Here is an 18,429-nt window from a genome sequence, read left to right as displayed (position 1 = left end):
GAATACGAAGCCGAGTGCCAACTAGGAAATAAGGTCGAAGAAGATATAGATACCGATACAGAGCAGTGTTAGGTTTTTCAGGGGCTATGAGAAGCGTGAGAAGTCCATTGCAAGAGTTCAGTAGCTCTAAGATCAACCGGCTGGTGCAGAAGCCGGGTGGGAAGGAGGTGGGGGTGGGGAAGAGGAGTGGTTCGCCGGTGTTGCAGGGTCGCGTTCAGCTTGTGGAGAATAATAATCGAGGGGGAAAGACGGAGACGCCGTTACAGAGCCTTCCCAAGAAGTTGTCGATGGATGGGGGCCAGTTCACACAGTCCCCCAAGAGGGGCCATGGGATTTATCAGCCTTCATCGCGGATGCTTGCAACCCCTACGGATTCAGATGAGTTGATAATGCCGAACACTTCCACGACATGCCCGGGCAGTTATAAGAAACAGGTGGAAATAATTAAAGCACGTCTGCAATTGGCCTACTATAAATATCGGACCAACCAATCACACTTGAACTTCCGCGAGTTAAAGCAGAGGCATATGGCCGGCAAATCTGTAAGAAAGCTGGCTTGCACTACCAATTCTTGCAGTTTACGAACACCAGTGAAACCTGCATCAGCATCCATTGTACAAAAGCAGCCTGCTTGTCTCTCGCCAAGCAACACCCCGATGTCCGTGAAGGCAGCTAAATCCCTGTTGCAGCTTCTCAGCGCCAGTTCATCTGTAAATTCCAAAAACAAGCCCACAGCCACTCCTGTTCTTTAAAAGCCCTCGTGTATTCCACTCCACCCTGTTCCCATTATCCAGAGAAGACACAGGGCATCCTTAATTCGTACGAGAATGGCTGCTGCTTATCCTACCACTACCACTGTACCTACCAACCCACGCAGAACATATATTGAGACCATCATCTCCATCTTACCTAATACAGCATCAAATTCCGCAAATCAGACTTTCCTCAATGCACATACGAGTTCAAAAATCTACACAGCTTGTCTGTAGAACTACTCAACGTCCCTGCTAATATAGGCATTGACTTGTATAATATAATCTATAGCAAATCAAAACGTATTTCAAGCGAGAAGCATCCCTGTACTTTCCTTTCACTGCGATGTTGTGCGCATCCTTTTAAAGATAGAGATACATGATGCACTTTTTTCAGTGAAGCGAGAATTTTCAACACCCGTCTGAATATAAGACAACAGGAACACTTATCGCCAGGGTCCAAAGCTCGCATTTAACCTTGAGTTGAACTACTTTAATCTCTTTTTACAGTTTGTAGATTGTTGAATATTCCACAACCAAGATTGGCTCACTCCAGGAATGCGTTACATAGGAATAGCTGCTTTCGTTGTGCTATTGGGTTACCTAATGAACCAAGCATTGGATCATTGGATGCCCAAACGTTATGTTTTTGATCCTTTGACTTTGAATAAGATATGCAATACTGTTATTTCGAGACATAGTTATGGCTCGGCCATCACGGATGCTAAACCGATGTTGATTGACCTCAGGAACGAGCTTGCAGCTCATTATGGCGAACAGTACATCAACCCATACTCAGATGATGATTGGGTTTTCAATAATGCTGGAGGTGCAATGGGCCAGATGTTGATTCTTCATGCTTCTATTAGCGAGTATCTGATTTTATTTGGTACCGCGGTTGGCACTGAAGGCCATAGCGGCGTACACTTTGCAGATGACTATTTTACTATTCTACACGGAGAACAACTTGCGTCATTCCCAAATGCTACTGTCCCTGAAGTTTACACCCCAGGCATGACCCATCACCTACCTCGTGGGCATGCCAAACAGTATAGTATGTCCAGTGGCAGTTTTGCTCTCGAATTGGCTCAAGGTTGGATTCCTTGCATGCTGCCATTCGGTTTCCTCGATACTTTTTGTAGTACCCTGGACTTCTATACATTGTATCGAAGTGTTGTGTTGTCTGCAAAAAATATGATCGGAAATATTATCTGGAACAACAAATTCTGAAATGTAGCCATTGGTTGTTCTTTGAGATGCATTCCGCTTGCCTACTGTGAATGCATATGACGCACTCCACATTTCTAAATCCTCTCTCATCTTGCCTCCCTCTCAACATAGAATCTGCTGCTTAAATGCAAATTGGCCCTCTTTCGTAATACCAGTTAAGTTAAATAGTTTATACACTTAGAAACGCAACTTTAATTTCACAGGATTCCTATAAACCTTTTCCTCTGCACTTGTGCATTCCATCCTGCTCCCCTTTACTGTACTTGGAGCCTCTGCATATTTCGTCGTATCTAAGATCCGAACCTAACACTCCTCCACTTCAAACGCCAGCCGCAGCATTAAACCAACAAATAATCGCATTCACGACATGTCTGAGCCACCTGCAAGTGACCGCACTCTCAACAACCAGACTCTAAATCAGGTATATGCTACGCTCACCAAAAACACCTCCCAACAACCGGAATTCATCCCCCAGATCTTTTATGCGCTCCACCAATTTAAGGAGGATTCCAAGAGCGGTGGCAACTCCCTTGAAACAGCAACCTCAAGCATCAGACATCGCATAAAACTGTGCAAAAGCTACCTCAGAGAAGACCCTCACTGCATCGAACTGCTCTCCAGACCTTACGAAGATTGGCCTCAGGTCGTCGAGCAGAAGCAGCAGGAGATAGAAACCAAAAAGCTCGTTCACAAACAGCTCGGTGAACGCATTAGAGCCATGATACGATGAAATATATTATACAGCAGAGTTACATACAACAAATATACAGCTATGAAAGCCCCTCCCAAGTGCTTTCGCCTCCATTCAAGACCTCCTTTCGCTCAGCTTCAACGAGGTGGCCTCTGGTTGGGGCTCCAATTAACAGTCACGTGACTACGTGAAAAATTTTCGTGATGTTCTTATATTTCTGTTCGTAGAGATTTTTTGTTAAAATTCAGCACTAGATCGACATAAAAAGCACTTTGTAACATAGATAGTGTGCTCTCCTTAGCTTTTCAGTTGCTAGATCTATTCCCCTCTCCCTCCACCCCCCTTCCGTCCTCCATTCGGTTACAATGACATCCAATAATCCATTATCACTGGGCGACTTTTCAAAGATTTCTCCACTTCCAGGTATCTCTCCAATCAACCCAGAGGGACATGGTGAGTCCTTCTGGTCTTCCAATCCTATTTCTTCTTATTTGATTTCTGTATACAACAATATCCATTCTCATAGGCAAACTCTTTCGTTGGTGAATCCGGGGACAATTGAGAATTTGAATAAGGAGGTGGCTCGTGATGTGTTTTTGACGCAGTATTTCTTCACTGGTCTTAGAGCGGACTTAAACAAGGCTTTTTCGTTGAATCCTGCCTTCCAAACGTCTCATACATTCTCTATGGGCTCTGAGGTGCTTCCAAATTATGCTTTTTCCGCTTTGTTTGCTAATGACAATTTGTTTATGCAGGGAAATGTTGACAATGATCTTTCATTGTCTGGTCGATTCCACTATGGTTGGGACACCAACAATGTTTCAAAAGTAACCCTACAGGTTTCTCAGGGCCAACCTAGTATGTGTCAGATCGAGCAGGATTTCCAAGGTTCTGATTTCTCTTTGAACTTCAAGGCGTTGAATCCTTCTATATCTTCGAAGGGTGTGTTTTCCGGTGTTGCTGTTGGTTCGCTTTTACAGAGTATTACGAGTAATCTGGCCATAGGTATCGAAGCTGTGTATTCAAGAGGTCAAAATTCCATGCCAGCAGACGCAGCTGTTTCGTATGCTACTCGTTATGTTTCTCCTAAGCAAGATTGGATCTTTTCTGGGCAACTTCAAGCTAATGGTGCTTTAACGGCTTCCTTTTGGAGAAAAGTTGCATCAAACGTGGAAGCTGGTATCGAGTCCACCTTACAGGCTTCTATGGTCCCTATAATGGACCCTTTAATTGGCCAACCAATTGGAATTCAACCAACAATCGAGGGTGCTACCACCATTGGTGCCAAATATGAATACAGACAGTCCGTTTTCCGTGGCTCTATCAGCTCTGATGGCAGAGTGGGCTGTTTCCTAGAAAGAAAGATCTTGCCAACATTATCCATTTTATTCTGTGGCGAAATGGACCAATTTAAGAATGAATCCAAATTGGGCTGTGGTTTGCAATTTGAAACAGCTGGTAGTGAAGAACTTTTGATGATGCAACAGGGATTGGATGCTAATGGTAACCCATTGCAGGCTCCGCCATCTTAAGGTGCCTATTTAATGTCAGCGATTACTTACTTTAAAGAACATACACTCTTGTTTATAGTCTATAATAAAAGTGAAAAAAAGAAAGAGATATATCAGAAGCGACACCTGTATTTAGGTAAAGAGGATATATTCGCATATAGACCCAACAGTATTATTGAGTTATCAAGGCCACTTGTAAAAAAATAAATTAAATTGAGGAAAGTTCATAGTTTGATGCCTGCATCGAAGATATGCCTATTCCTTTATAATGTCATCATATTCAATGTCCATCCAGCTAACTAAAGTAGAGTCATTTGAACGTTTGTTCCATAGTGGAAGTTCATAAGGAACGCTGAGAGCACGGCTCCGGTGCTTCTCGTATGTATCAGTCACTAAGGTGTCCGCAAGTTCATTATGTGAGCCAAATTTTCTAAATTTCTGAAGATCCAGTCTCTGAACTGGGTTATTCGGTAGTATATTTTCCATGGCCCTTTTAAATGCGTCATTGATCATCTCAGATGTAGTGGCTGTATTTAGCACACTCGTATCATCGGTAGAATTGTCTCTGTCTAGTGTTACCTCATCATGACCACCATCCTTATCTTTGCTATCAATGTACAATAAATATTCTAAGTCGTCGTTCTCCGTTTCAAAATCCTTTATCTGACGAGCTGATTTGTTAAAGAATTGACAGATATTTTTAACTGCATTTTCAAATGCCGAAATAACAGTGTATGGAACCACAGAATCATCCCCAGTGGATTCAAGGAATTCCACTTTCCACCAGTTTTCTGGATTGAAGGACAGCACTGAAAACTGGTAACCTTCACTGTTTAACATATTGATTTTTAGTTTCGGTAGAATCGGTCTTATGATTTGCTCCTTCCTTCCAAGGCACAAATACGTGACCTTTTGAGATGATTGTGCGGTCATTGGCGCCACCAATTGATATATCTCTAGAGGCCCTTTTGCCTCAAGTACCGTTGCTTTACGGCCATGAATATCCTCAGTAGTTCTCGCCGTACTCGTTCTTTCATACAAACTAGGCAATGGAGACTGGTAACTAGTCACTTTAACATGGTCATACTTAAACAAAGTTACACGTTCGGTAGAAACAGAACGATTCTTCTTAATATTTCGATAATCAGCCGGAGAACTGCAACCCCCGTATATAGAGCCCGAGTGTGATTCCTGACCACCACCTTCATTGTTATCTTTACTCCCACTCACCTTTGGAGTATGACTACTCCTATTCAAGGTGTTACTAAGCCCATTTTTCTTCATCAAAAAGCTATTTCGTATTGTTTTGAATGGTGACTGCCGTATTTTAGGCATTTTACTTTTAGAACCTGATGACGTATTCTCTACCATCACTTTTGTAACACCATTGGACATTATATGTATAGTCTTCAAAACTCCACTTGACCTGTCCCAATTTGACGTTTAAGGGAACTGAGATACCGTATATGTACTTCTAAACCTTATTATTAACACCTCTTCCGCGTGTTTTGGTGAGAATATATCCTGTCTGAAATTTTGTATTTCCGTTCTTGGTGGTATCGGAAATCAAAATGTGATGATGATGAATGAAACCAATGAAACATCTACGCTTGAAATTGCAATGTGGTGAAGTTACGTTCGAATTTACTGGATTGCTTTGCACAAAGAAAGCTGCAATACATTAGAAACAGTTTATCATATAATAAGATCAGATTATACATAAGGTGTGGTACTATTTAAAGACTTATCTTGTACTTGTCATTGTCATCATGGTATCTGGAGCGATACAGCTGTAGTTAAAGAACCGAAGCAAAGGGGATATTAATATTAGATAGATTCCAAGATGTATTTCATGATGCTGCGACTTTCTTTCTACCTTCTAAGTGGTCTGCGATAGCCCTAGTACCTTCCCAGTGGATTGACTTTGGCATTCTCTTAGAAAATTCGGTCTCAGTGTCAAACAAATGTCTAACAGAAGTAAACCTGATATGGGATCCCTTAATACCTAAAACTGCAGCTGTTTCGGAAATAGTTTTATCATTTACGTCGAAGTTGTCTTCATCGAATTTTTTAGTTTTCATGATGTGTTGACGAGATTCGATGAAACCCACTGCTCTGATGGCTAACCTGGTACCTCTCGTTCTGTCTATTGGTGATGGCAATCCACCCTGTTGAACATGACCTGGAACGGCAGGTTTTGCGTCAAAATGGCCATTCGCCTCAGCAGTGATGACATCAGCCAAGGTTTTGGTGGTGAACACCTTAGAGGCATTGGTGGACTTCAGGATCAACTTACCAAATTTACCTCTGCCGTGGGCTCTATCAAAGGATTCCCGTAGAGTTTCGATATCCTGAGATAATTGCTCCAATGAAATACCTTCTTCTGGAACGTAGGATATTTGAGCACCGACCGCGAGGGCAGCTTGGGTGGCTAAATAGCCAGAATTACCACCTTGGACATCAACGACAAACGCTCTGCCTCGGGTAGAAGCGGCAGACTGCTTGACTACATCACAGTACTGCATTAATGCGTTTAAAGCTGTGTCAGAACCCAATGAATACTCGGTGCCAGGAACATTATTGGAAAGAGTTGCAGGAATTAAAACCATTGGAATTCTGAAGGCCGGATAACTGTCTCTAGCCTTTTCCAACTCATTGAGGGAAATGAACGCTTCAAATCCGCCTACAATAATCAAACCATCAAACTTGTATTTTTGGAAATAGTACGCAATCATACCTATATCAGAATCTTCAGGGGTAGCTCTATTGGTACCCAACTCAGAACCTCCACGAGACTGCCAGCCTAGCATATCTTTCCAATTTAAGGTACGAACAGACTCATGTCTTGCCAATCCTGTCCACCCGTTGTAGATAGCATAAGGAATATGGCCTTGAGACATACAGTAGGCAGCCATGGAGTAAACAACGGAGTTTATACCACCTGCAGGAGCACCAACATTTACTACGGCAATTTTCAACGCTTGGTCTGCATCTAACTTAGGAGGGTTATGATCTGCCGAATTGATAGCCATAAAATTGTTCAAGTGTTCAACGAATTCAGAATCTCTCAACTCCATTGCTTTCTTAAAATCTTTGGTCTTGATTGCATCAGCAACTGACTTAGTCAAAGCAACTGACTCCCTTAATGGCTTTCTGGTAATTTGGTTTTCATTGATAGCAATTAAAGGAGATGGTGTGTTTGGAGTAGACTCTAGTACAGCATTTACAGCTTCAACACCCTGCAAAGTGGCTAATATACGATCAAACGCGACAGCAGTACCACCTCTTTGAACGTGGCCTAACGTTGTGATTCTTGTATCCAAGCCCAATCTTTCTACCAGCACCTTGTGTACATCCTTTGGCGAAACTGGAGTGAGATCAGCAGCAATAGCACCCTCAGCTACGATTACGATAGTTGTCCTCTTGCCACGAGATCTGTGTTTGCTAACCACATCGCACATTTGATCTTGCCATTCACGCGACGAGGCAGGCTTTTCTGGAATCAAAATATAATCAGCAGAGGTAGCAATACCAGCCATAAGCGCCAACCAACCACAATTTCTACCCATGACTTCAACAACGAAAGCTCTAGAGTGAGAATTAGCTGTCGCCTCAATATAATCAATGGCCTTGCAAATACGATCCAATGAAGAATAAGCACCGATTGTAGCGTCCGTGGTGGACATATCATTATCTATAGAACCAACAGTACCACAGATGTTCAAATGTTGATACTTCTTAACTTGCTCTTCACTGATCTTCCCCTGTGCCAACAATTCCTTAATTAAGGACGGCCATTCTGATCTGAAAAGGTCTGCACCTGTCAATGAACCGTCACCACCGCAAACAATTAAAGCATCAACACCTGCCTCAATCAAATGCTGAGCGCCAAGCAATCTACCCGCGCGCTCCCGGAACGCCATACAACGTGCAGTACCAATATTCGTTCCACCTTCAGTTGACCAGCCCCTCACATCCTCCCATGTGCATTCCTTAATATACTTAGGACCTCCACGCACTAACCCCTCATATCCCTCCATAACGGTAAACGCACGACATCCCTTAAAGATAGCTGTTCTAACAATAGCACGCACATTGGCATTCATTCCCGGAGAATCTCCACCGGATGTCATCACAGCAATCGCCTTGCCAGGTTTATCGCCTATTTTCCTAGGCAGTGAAGGATAAGTCTCACTTGTATCTAACACCCCAGACCTCAAATCTGTAGAAGACGCCACCGACGACATTGGCTTCGAACCAAGGCGACTTTTGCTCATCAACACCTTCATGTTCGGTCCACTAGGCATCGTTGAAATCGCGTTCTTAGTCTTAATAAACCCAATCACATTACCTTGAGGATCCAAAGTATACACCTCCATCGGATTTAGCTCCGTAGGATACAACTGACATAAATCCAACTGCTTCCTTACCCTCATTGTATCCACAGTAGAGAGCACTATTGAAGGCGACTTTGCCCTCCAATCAACCGTTGTTACCGCCTCGCTTAATTCTTTATACAACGCCTTCGTCTCTTCATCACGCACAGCATCCTCATTATACACTATTTCAACGGATAACGCATAATTAGTCAAAATCGTGCTACTTTCACCCCTGGAAGCTAGTTCCATGAGTAGCAAATTAGAATAAAACGAGATACTCTGCTCATACCGTTGCTTCGAGTATGCCGTTACACAAAAACTGTTTGTACCATTCACTAACGGAATTTCGGCCGCCATTGCCTGCTATTATACCTTGCAATGCAACCTGCAAACTTAATCGAACCCTAAATACTCGATATATAGTTATATATACAAATATATATATATAACTATAATAACTTTCCGATGTTAAACGTCGAGAGGTTTTTTAAAAAAATTGGGAAGCCATCACCTGGTCTAAAAATTCCGAACTTCTCATTTCTCGACGGACTTCCAGTTAAAATAATGATCATGTGATACTCACGTGCTAGTCGATGATATTACATCTGAGTTAATATTATGCATGTAGCCTTTGCAACTACAAATGGTGAATGAACTTAAGGTCCGGTGAAGAGATTATATATATATATATATATATACGTTGAATGTGGTGGGAATTATTTGATGAAAAACTGTGGCACTAGTTCTTTCAGCCATGATTCCTGCGGTAGTGGCATGCAATCTCTCATGAATTCTTTGCTCGTTAATACCAGCTGTTGATACAGAAGAAACCTGTGTGGTTTGCCAGATTCCCTATTTGAGGCATAAATGATACTGGTAGGATGTATATTAACAGAAATGCCGTCACCGCTGCCCAATGTACGATAGCCAGATGACGTTAGCTGTGCAACATTGAAGGGAAATCCGGTTATGAAGCATTTAATTATGCGCTGCTCCTTCTGAGCTTGGAATAATCGAGGATTATTTTGTAATTGTAGCTGGTTCATTGACACCAGTCCCAGTTTATCACTGCAACGCCAAAGTTGTTCACGGATGCTTTTAACTCTTGACATTGTCCTGTATTGAACGTTATGGTCCTTGCACCAACTCCTGCTGTAGTTATTATTAGCCCAGGTGTCGAATATTTCCAAATAGAGCATGTGGTCGCTGTTCATTATTCCTAGCACTGTCTTCCGTTCTTTCCCAGGTACGAAAATTGACGCCGTTTCATGAAGCATGGACACTATTGTGATCACTTCTTCCAGAACACCATTACATTTATCATTGAAGGCACTACTGTGTATGACCTTACCAAATTCTGGTTCGCATGGGAACTCACACATAATTCGTCCTATCTTAGTTATCGTGCCTTTATTATTTAAAGCTCCAAGAACGTACAGCTGCTCTAAAGAACGGCTTAAATTTGGTATCCTGGGTTTATCTAGCATAGGGAATGTAAGGAGACTAGTGATACCCATAGATAAGAGTAGCAACACAACCTGAGATAAGTTCGTTCTGAGGATTTCCGGTTTAGGTAGATCCTCTAATTCGTGATTATATGACCATTTCGTGAACAGCCTAAAGCATTTTCCCGGCCCCACTCTACCTGCTCTACCTGCTCTCTGATCTACAGAAGCTTTACTGCACGGTATGGTTAATAGTTGAGACATTCCCGTCTGAGGTACATATGTCTTCTCCTTGACAAACCCTGGATCAACCACATACTTTATACCATCAATTGTTAACGAAGTTTCTGCAATGTTAGTTGCTAACACAACCTTACGCGCCCCTTTTGGGGTGGTTTCAAATATCTTGGCTTGCTGCTCCTGGGGCAAGTTAGCATATATAGGTGTAACCATCAATGGTGTGATATTTTTGCCTAGTTTGAAACAAATTTCTTCTATTTTGTCTCTAACATTCTCGATTTCATCCTGGCCTGTTAAAAAAACTAATATATCCCCAGGTAACTCTTGCGTTGTGTGGATCTGTAAAATTGTGCTGATAGTTGCATGTAAGTAATTCGCCTCTGGTTGTAATGTATAATGGATGTCAACGGGGTACCGTCTCCCCGGGATGTTGAAAATTGGAGCATTATAGAAGAATTCCGAAAACTTTGACGCATTCATTGTTGCAGACGATATCAACAACTTCAAATCTTTTCGATGGGGTAGAATATCCTTTAGAAGACCTAATAATATATCCGTTGCCAAGGTACGTTCGTGTGCTTCGTCAATCATAATACAACTATAGTTAGTTAGCTCTGGATCCGTTAAAAATTCTCGTAGCAGCATACCATCTGTCATGTACTTCAAAACAGTAACGTTTTTGGTGGTTTTGTCATCAAATCTAATTTGGTACCCGACCTCTCTTCCAAGCACAACATTCATTTCGTCAGCAACTCTTGTGGCTACGGAGGTGGCTGCAACTCTACGAGGCTGCGTGCATGCCACAATCATACGACCGCCTTTAGTATAGCCGTCTTCGACAAGATACTGTGGTAGCTGGGTGGTTTTTCCTGAACCGGTTTCACCAACAACAATCAACACCTGATGTTCATTGATGGCTTTCAACAATTCTTCGCGAAAACTGTACACAGGCAACGATTTCCTAGCAGCTTTCATTGACTGAGTATGCTCTATTTCCTTCTTTAGATTTGATTCCAGCCTAGATAGTAACTTTTCGCTTTTCCTATTAAAAAGATGCTTGCCTGTGATCATATCTATATCCGTAAAGTTAACCATCGCCCGACTATCAAGAACAAGCGAATATTGTTCACCACCTTGAACAGAAATTACCTCTGCATCATTGTGACCTTTAACAGACTTCTGGACCTGTTGATCCTCCCATGAAACCTCATTACCAACATATGCTGAGGGTTCCTTTACAACACCGCTAGCCCCATCCGGCCCTGATATATAGAAGTTACTTTGCGCCTTTTCCTCTATCTCTTGTCTATCTTTTACCAACTGAACCACCTGTCTTTTGATACTAATCTCCTCCCGTTCTCTCTCAGTCAAATTATCCCATCCATACTTCTTAACATCTTCTTCTAGTATTTCAAGATCGTGTATTACCCACTCCAACTTCTGATGCTCTCTTCTATCTAAATATTTTTGTCTAGCCAATCGACGAAGTTCATCCATTGAACCTTCCACTTTTTCAACAGCACTTCCATCTGTAGATTCCAATCTTGCCTCTCCTCCCTCTGATAATATTTCCCTGGACGTACCGACCTCTTCTTCCACTTCCTCAAAGCTTCGCTTAACCCTTCGCTTCCCAATACCTATAATCCGTTGCTCAGCCGAATCCTGGCCCATAATGCAGATCCTTTCGAGGAGCTAACTAAAAAATGATACCCGTTGAATACCTCGAGTAGATACACCAAACAGCCTCAAACTTTCAAACCATAATATGTTATCTCATTTATGTCTCAAAACTTCAACGGTTTTTCCAAAATGTGGGACGGCCTTTTTGAAAAAAAAAGTAATTCAACTTCGACAAGCTCATCGAGCTGCGCATTTTAACATTATAAAGTTCGAAGTAAACTAATTGGTGGCTAAACCTAGAATTTTGTGTTGTCGACGAAGCTTTCTTCCATTGAATCTGTATGTTAGTGAACCAAGGAACACAAGCGGAGGCTGAGATGAGTTCAGCAACTTCTCCATCGAAGAAGCAGAATAGGACGAACTCAAGTAATGTACGCCCTCTTGTTAATGATACTGCATCTGGGTCTCACTATAGCCCTCCTTGGATTACACCATATATCATAGGTGTTGGCGGTACTTCTGGATCGGGCAAAACGAGTGTTGCGGCAAAGATTGTGTCATCGATCAATACACCATGGACGGTATTAATCTCATTGGATAATTTTTATAAGCCGTTGAGCGCTGAGGATCATTCTAAAGCTTTTAGAAATGAATATGATTTTGATGAACCTAAGGCTTTAGATATGGACCTTGCCTATGAATGCCTGCTAGCTTTGAAGGAGGGTAAGAAGGTTACAATGCCAGTGTACAGTTTTGTGCATCATAATCGGGTACCAGACAAAAACATTTGTATATATGGGGCTAGTGTTGTTGTTTTCGAAGGTATTTACGCACTTTATGAAGAGCGGATGTCCAGTTTGATGGATTTGAAGATCTACGTGGATGCAGACTTGGATATTTGTTTGGCTAGGAGGTTATCTCGTGATATTATATCGAGAGGTAGGGACCTCGAAAGTTGCATCACCCAGTGGGAAAGATTTGTAAAGCCCAATGCCGAAAAGTTTGTAAAGCCTACTATGAAGAATGCTGATGTGATCTTCCCCTCTATATCTGATAATAGCATTGCCACAAAGATGTTGATTGGACATATCAAATCGAAGTTGCAACAAAAATCGCAAGATCACATTGAATACTTAGTTGAATTGGGCCATAAATCTTTGCCGTTGGATAATTTAGAGACGATCCATCAGTTGGAACAAACCAACCAGGTTGCATCATTGAAAACCATGGTTCTTGACAGAAGTCTAGATCGTGATGGTTTTGTATTTTACTTTGACAGAATTGCAACAATTTTGGTTTCTAAAGCGTTGGATTGGATCCCTGCTTCTAAATGTTCAAGACCTGTTATAACATCTTATGGACATGAGCTAGAAAATGCTATAGATGTGAATTTCGATAAGGTTACAGCAATAAATATTGTCAGATCGGGTGATTGTTTTATGACGTCTCTCCGCAAGGCTATTCCGAATATTTCAATTGGGAAGCTCTTGATTCAATCGGACTCACAGACTGGTGAGCCACAGCTACATTGCGAGCTCTTGCCTAATAACATCGACAGTGGCTTTGAGCAAGTTTTATTGATGGATGCTCAGATTATTTCTGGCGCGGCTATCATTATGGCTATACAAGTCTTGATAGATCACGGTGTTGAACTCTCTAAAATAAAGGTGATTGTTTATCTAGCAACTGAAACTGGAATTAGAAGAATAATTAATGCCTTCCAAAACAGAATTGTAATTTACGCTGGAGAAATCGTGTCTGAAAAAGCGATGGCAGATGGCAAATGTAATTGGGCTAGGGTAAGGTTTATTGACTCAAGGTACTTTGGATGTGATTGAAGTGACTGGGGTTGGGTTGGAAGAATCTTATAAATACTCCATAAAGCCAAATTGAATCCTTTTGCTAAGAAACTAATTAATCTTTACGTAACGGCATTCTAAGAAAATCCTTAATTACTATAAAGGGGCTTCTTTCAACTAAAATATATATATATAATAAAGCAAGGTTATTTATTTACTTTTGCCTAAAATCCAAGTATTGTCATCATGAAGTAGCCGACAGTAACTATAACTGTATAAGTTAATATACTAGCAGGTACGCCTCTCGAGATGAAAGTATTGACATTCAAGTAGCGGTCCCCAAAATCGTCTATCATTGATATAGCCGTGACATTAGGGAAACCAGATGTTGGTAGTCCCATGGCACCTGAACACAATAGTACGGTCAACATAACTAGCAAACGTGAATGATCACCACCAGGTAAACTGCTGCCAACTTCTTGCATTAAAGGTACTAGAATCATTGCAGCTACTGTATGTGAAACAAATGTAGCCATCGTTAAAATTGCAACCCCAAATACTAAGACAATCAAAAAGAGGGGAGAATTTTCTAGGTGAGCTTTTATTATATGTGCCATAGTATTCAATAGACCAGAAGACATCACTGCTTTACCTAAACAGCTCCCACCCATAGCCAATATTACAATAGTCCACATGAAATTATTAAAATCATCAGAGTCCAATAAACCAGTCCCGAAAAGCAGTACCATAGGTGTGATGGAAATAATACCCATGTCTCCAACTAAACTAGACAATTGGTTCGCAAAACACCATAAAATTATAGTTAATATGGTGACAAATATGACATACCACTGTCTCAGTGAGAATGACTCGTTAGTAGGATGTAAGTTGGGCAATTTCAAGTTATTATCCCTAGGAAACGTAACTAGTAATAAAATCCAGATCAAAAAAACGGAAATTTCACAAACGGGTATTGAAATGAAGAACCATTCTAACCAAGATGGAGGAGGATTCATGGCACCAATTGAGATTATATTTTGAGGGGAGGCAATTGGAGAGGCCATACCACCAATGTTAGAAGCCAGAGCTACACCCAATATTAGAGACTTGGCAAAATTGGAACCTCGGGGCAGCGTGCGTAACAACGGTTGGATGACAGAATAGCAAAGAACTGGTGCAGCAACATTAGACACCCACATAGAGGTGAAGAGCGCCACAAGCATATTGACCAACAAAATTGCCTTTGGATTTGTTCCAGCAGAAGATAAAATGTGAGTTGATAAAACTTGAGCAATATTATACTTCGATAATGCCGCTGCTAAAGTAAAACCACCAAGTAACAGCATGATCACCCCAGACCACATAGACGAAAGAATAAAACTAGAAGCTTCTTTGGCCGACATGACGGAATTCGTTTCAGCCGAACGTAACACTGGAAAAACAACCACCAGAAACGGTACCAGCATAGATGTAACGAACAGCGGGATCGTCTCTGTAGCCCACAGTAAGGAGGTGTATATCAAGATTGCTAGACAGTTCTTCTGCAACTTATCTTGCAAAGGAGAAAAGTTCAACAAACCAAAAAACACAAATGTGATGCAAATAAATTTTAGTAAGCTGGTGCAACTTAATAACCAGTTAAACCAGTCCTTTGGCGTTAAACGCAGAAGATCACTCGCTCCAAGCGTTGAATTGACATGTACTTCATTGGCGACAATTCTAGCAGGCTTATTAGTGAGTTTATGAGTTTTAACAGTTTGCGACTTTCTTTCCAAGTTGAGCATTTCTTTCCACACAGTGTTCCTCTCCCAAACGACATGTTCTCTCAAGTGTAAAGACAATTCATTCTCTGCTTCTTGAAAATTCACTGAATTGTCTGCTACATAATTGCCGCTAGATCCGCCCCTCTTTAGTCTCGCATACATCACGATGGTCTGGTCGATACAACGGGAAATATTTTCGATAGTTGCAGGATCAAAGATATAATATTTGGCCGTAAGCTCACTCAAGTATCTCTGTTTGACATCTGTCTCCAATAACTTATCAAACTTCTTGCAGATTTTCGAAAACCCCGTACGATTAAGTTCAAAATAGGATCTCAGCTCCGACAATTGGGTAAACATCATAACCAACCGCTTCTGCAACAACATACGCGGCTCGGATTCCACAACATCCGAGCCTGCACCTGTTGTTGGCCGCTGCTTGAGCAAAGGAATTGCTGCATCCTTCCGGGAATGGGCATCCACCATGCCAGCATAATCATCCCCAACCACACCAGAACCACCCAAAGAACCCTCGTCACTAGACCCTCCGCTATGCCGTTTGCCAGCCTTACGACCCCCTGAACCACCGCCGCTACCACCATTATGCAGCTTCACCGCAAACTCAACCTCCCGCTGAAACTCCTCGACATCGTCCTTCAACTCCTCATAGTTGGACAAAATCCCAGTTTCCTGCGATACAAAAAACTTGTCGATTTTCCTCAGCTCTTTATCAAGTGCAACCATAAATCGCTCATCGTACCTCTCATCCTCGCGCACCAAAGGCGTCCTCCCCTCATCATCCCGATCCTCCTTCGAACTCCCGTATAACTTCTCCTTCCGCAGCTCATAAGCCAACTTTTTCAGCTGAGAATAAGCAATATATTTAGACGACCACTCAGGAACGGCATTGAATTGCAAAGAATGCGAAAACTTCATCCTTCTTCAAAAGGCTTCCTTTTGAAACCAGCTTCTCTCTCAAGACAAAAAAAAACACCATATACAGGGGAGCAAGCAGATGAGTGGCAGTATACAACAGCCTTAAATATCAAAAACAAAACAAAACTTCAGATGGAGACACACTTGTTTATCCTACCAATTTCCAAAACAGTTTTCTCAACGTCTTCTTGCAAAGCCTACCAGGATCTCATATAAAAACACCCAATCAAAGAACAGAATGTTTCTTCCGTCGCGTTTATCTCTCGCGATCAATGCTCTATCTCCATGCAGGAAGAGAAGGGGATGTCAGATTAATTGAGTCTTCAGAGTTTTTCATGTGCCGTGCTGAGTCTGTTAACAAAACTAATTAAACCACGTGATAACCACGTGACTTCCGGTTTCTCGAATCTCGCCCGTGAACCACGGAACACATCCTTGAAGTGGTTTCCCTTCCCGTCCGTGGCATAGGAGACGCGAACCCATTACGGCGTCGACCTACCTTCTAATGCCCACGAATGGCAATCGCTGGACGAACCGTATCGCCCATTTAGCACACCTTGGCCAGCCTGAGTTGGTAGACACATCCCAGAAAGATCTGTTACTCACTCTAAGCCAAGCACCTGCTGCGTATCTTACCCCAACGAATACCGTAAAAGTGCTCTTGTTCTTACTCCATCTGTTCACATAGCTGTATGTGACATTGTGTTCTACTGTATGAAAGAAAGAAAACCCCAGTACCCCGGATAGGGTATTGGATAGGGTACTTGCTTGTCTAAATAGGCGTGTAGGGCATTCTACATAGTCTACTCCGTCACATATCTTACTTACATCTTTACGCCATTACACTATAGAGGAACAGTTCCCCTGTTTCTGCTGCCTATGGGGACCTCTGGACATTATATAACCACAATAGGCTGTAAAATCACGTTACCACGACGGTTGTGTGGTGTATATATATGATGGTGCGTAAGAGTAGCAGGAGGGGGCCGGTGCGTAATGTGGTGAACATCCGGCGAGGCAAAGGTCAGGTAGCAGGTGTTATGGCCAGTGTGACAAGGGTATAGTGCTCAACAGAAATATGGGATTACAGAATAGGCCGGTGAATGCGCAAATCATATCGGCGCACGGCGGCGACGGGGGAGATGGGGATGTACGGGATGGCGATGGTGGGATGGGTAGGTGCTTGGGGGGCTGCGATGAGTTGCGGAGGCCCTTGGCAGGCCGGAAGACAGTTTGTGATCTGAGTCAGTATGTGCATCGCCGTATTGGAGGTCGGTGTGTGTCTAAGGGAAGCCAGGATGAACGGGAGGATAGGTGTTATGCCCTGGGTCGGGGGGTCGGTGGTGGTGGTGACGGGCATCTGGGTGGATGCTACATGATGGAAAGAAGTGGTATGGCAGACGGTGCGGGTGCGAAGGTTCTGAGTGGGGGCGGCGGTGTTGATGAGGGCAGTGGGCTGGCGATGCTGCCGATCATGAGAACAGTCAGCGGTGTTTCTGCTGGGAAGGTGCAGGAGAAGCCGCAGGAGGAGCAGCAGCCCCAGCTGGTGTTTGGCTCGCGTTGTAATTTTAACAGAGAGAGGTATTCGGCGCCGTCTTTGTATGGTGCTGGTAGCGGCTTTGGATCTGTATTATCTAGGCGGGCTACTACGCCTATGCTTGTGTCGACTTACATGGACGACGGGGGAGTTTCGTTGGTGTCGTCGGCGGACGAGAGCGATGGCTCTCCACCTAATAGTGCAGGTTCAGCTGGCTTGGAAGAGACTGTTGTCCTGTCGTCGCCGTGTTCAAGACATCATCATAGAAGAAACTCAATAGCTGTGAAATTCGCGAAACGCTGTCCTCAATCACACTGATGGTGGACGTTTTCTACTTTAAATGTTTCTGAGATGTGTGTGTTTTTTAGATCAGGGTATTTGGAATGATGTATTTGCTATGTTATGAGAAGTGATGTCAGTTGTTTTTGTTTTTATTAGACGTCCTCTACCCCCCTTTAGTTTTACTGAGACTTGATCTATTAAGTTCCACAGGACTTCCGTGCCCACCATTTGTTAATTTGGTGTG

General features: G+C 42.6%; 10 protein-coding genes across 10 annotated transcripts; 6 read left to right on the top strand and 4 right to left on the bottom strand.

Annotated features, from left to right (window-relative positions):
- Positions 1 to 86: 86 nt before the first annotated feature.
- NRM1 (Nrm1p) lies at positions 87 to 752 on the top strand (the record flags this gene model as incomplete). The annotated part of the gene is made up of 1 exon (XM_003644641.1): positions 87 to 752. The coding sequence occupies one exon, from the start codon at positions 87 to 89 to the stop codon at positions 750 to 752; it is 666 nt and encodes a 221-aa protein (XP_003644689.1).
- A 558-nt stretch (positions 753 to 1,310) lies between these two features.
- On the top strand, positions 1,311 to 1,982 carry ERG2 (C-8 sterol isomerase ERG2; the record flags this gene model as incomplete). Its single annotated transcript, XM_003644640.1, has 1 exon — positions 1,311 to 1,982. The coding sequence occupies one exon, from the start codon at positions 1,311 to 1,313 to the stop codon at positions 1,980 to 1,982; it is 672 nt and encodes a 223-aa protein (XP_003644688.1).
- A 367-nt stretch (positions 1,983 to 2,349) lies between these two features.
- CSE2 (Cse2p) lies at positions 2,350 to 2,712 on the top strand (the record flags this gene model as incomplete). The annotated part of the gene is made up of 1 exon (XM_003644639.1): positions 2,350 to 2,712. One exon carries the CDS (start codon positions 2,350 to 2,352, stop codon positions 2,710 to 2,712), a length of 363 nt encoding a protein of 120 aa, XP_003644687.1.
- A 326-nt stretch (positions 2,713 to 3,038) lies between these two features.
- TOM40 (TOM complex pore protein TOM40) lies at positions 3,039 to 4,205 on the top strand (the record flags this gene model as incomplete). The annotated part of the gene is made up of 1 exon (XM_003644638.1): positions 3,039 to 4,205. The coding sequence occupies one exon, from the start codon at positions 3,039 to 3,041 to the stop codon at positions 4,203 to 4,205; it is 1,167 nt and encodes a 388-aa protein (XP_003644686.1).
- Positions 4,206 to 4,439: 234 nt separating this feature from the next.
- Positions 4,440 to 5,579, bottom strand: INP1 (Inp1p; the record flags this gene model as incomplete). The annotated part of the gene is made up of 1 exon (XM_003644637.1): positions 4,440 to 5,579. The coding sequence occupies one exon, from the start codon at positions 5,577 to 5,579 to the stop codon at positions 4,440 to 4,442; it is 1,140 nt and encodes a 379-aa protein (XP_003644685.1).
- Positions 5,580 to 6,034: 455 nt separating this feature from the next.
- On the bottom strand, positions 6,035 to 8,920 carry PFK2 (6-phosphofructokinase subunit beta; the record flags this gene model as incomplete). The annotated part of the gene is made up of 1 exon (XM_003644636.1): positions 6,035 to 8,920. One exon carries the CDS (start codon positions 8,918 to 8,920, stop codon positions 6,035 to 6,037), a length of 2,886 nt encoding a protein of 961 aa, XP_003644684.1.
- A 359-nt stretch (positions 8,921 to 9,279) lies between these two features.
- On the bottom strand, positions 9,280 to 11,919 carry PRP2 (DEAH-box RNA-dependent ATPase PRP2; the record flags this gene model as incomplete). The annotated part of the gene is made up of 1 exon (XM_003644635.1): positions 9,280 to 11,919. The coding sequence occupies one exon, from the start codon at positions 11,917 to 11,919 to the stop codon at positions 9,280 to 9,282; it is 2,640 nt and encodes an 879-aa protein (XP_003644683.1).
- A 290-nt stretch (positions 11,920 to 12,209) lies between these two features.
- URK1 (uridine kinase URK1) lies at positions 12,210 to 13,706 on the top strand (the record flags this gene model as incomplete). The annotated part of the gene is made up of 1 exon (XM_003644634.1): positions 12,210 to 13,706. The coding sequence occupies one exon, from the start codon at positions 12,210 to 12,212 to the stop codon at positions 13,704 to 13,706; it is 1,497 nt and encodes a 498-aa protein (XP_003644682.1).
- Positions 13,707 to 13,891: 185 nt separating this feature from the next.
- PHO91 (Pho91p) lies at positions 13,892 to 16,366 on the bottom strand (the record flags this gene model as incomplete). The annotated part of the gene is made up of 1 exon (XM_003644633.1): positions 13,892 to 16,366. One exon carries the CDS (start codon positions 16,364 to 16,366, stop codon positions 13,892 to 13,894), a length of 2,475 nt encoding a protein of 824 aa, XP_003644681.1.
- Positions 16,367 to 17,444: 1,078 nt separating this feature from the next.
- Positions 17,445 to 18,221, top strand: Ecym_2110 (uncharacterized protein; the record flags this gene model as incomplete). Its single annotated transcript, XM_003644632.1, has 1 exon — positions 17,445 to 18,221. The coding sequence occupies one exon, from the start codon at positions 17,445 to 17,447 to the stop codon at positions 18,219 to 18,221; it is 777 nt and encodes a 258-aa protein (XP_003644680.1).
- Positions 18,222 to 18,429: the final 208 nt, after the last annotated feature.

Source organism: Eremothecium cymbalariae, chromosome 2, assembly GCF_000235365.1.
Source record: "Eremothecium cymbalariae DBVPG#7215 chromosome 2, complete sequence".
Taxonomy (NCBI): domain Eukaryota; kingdom Fungi; phylum Ascomycota; class Saccharomycetes; order Saccharomycetales; family Saccharomycetaceae; genus Eremothecium; species Eremothecium cymbalariae.
This window is presented reverse-complemented; position numbering and strand designations above follow the sequence as displayed.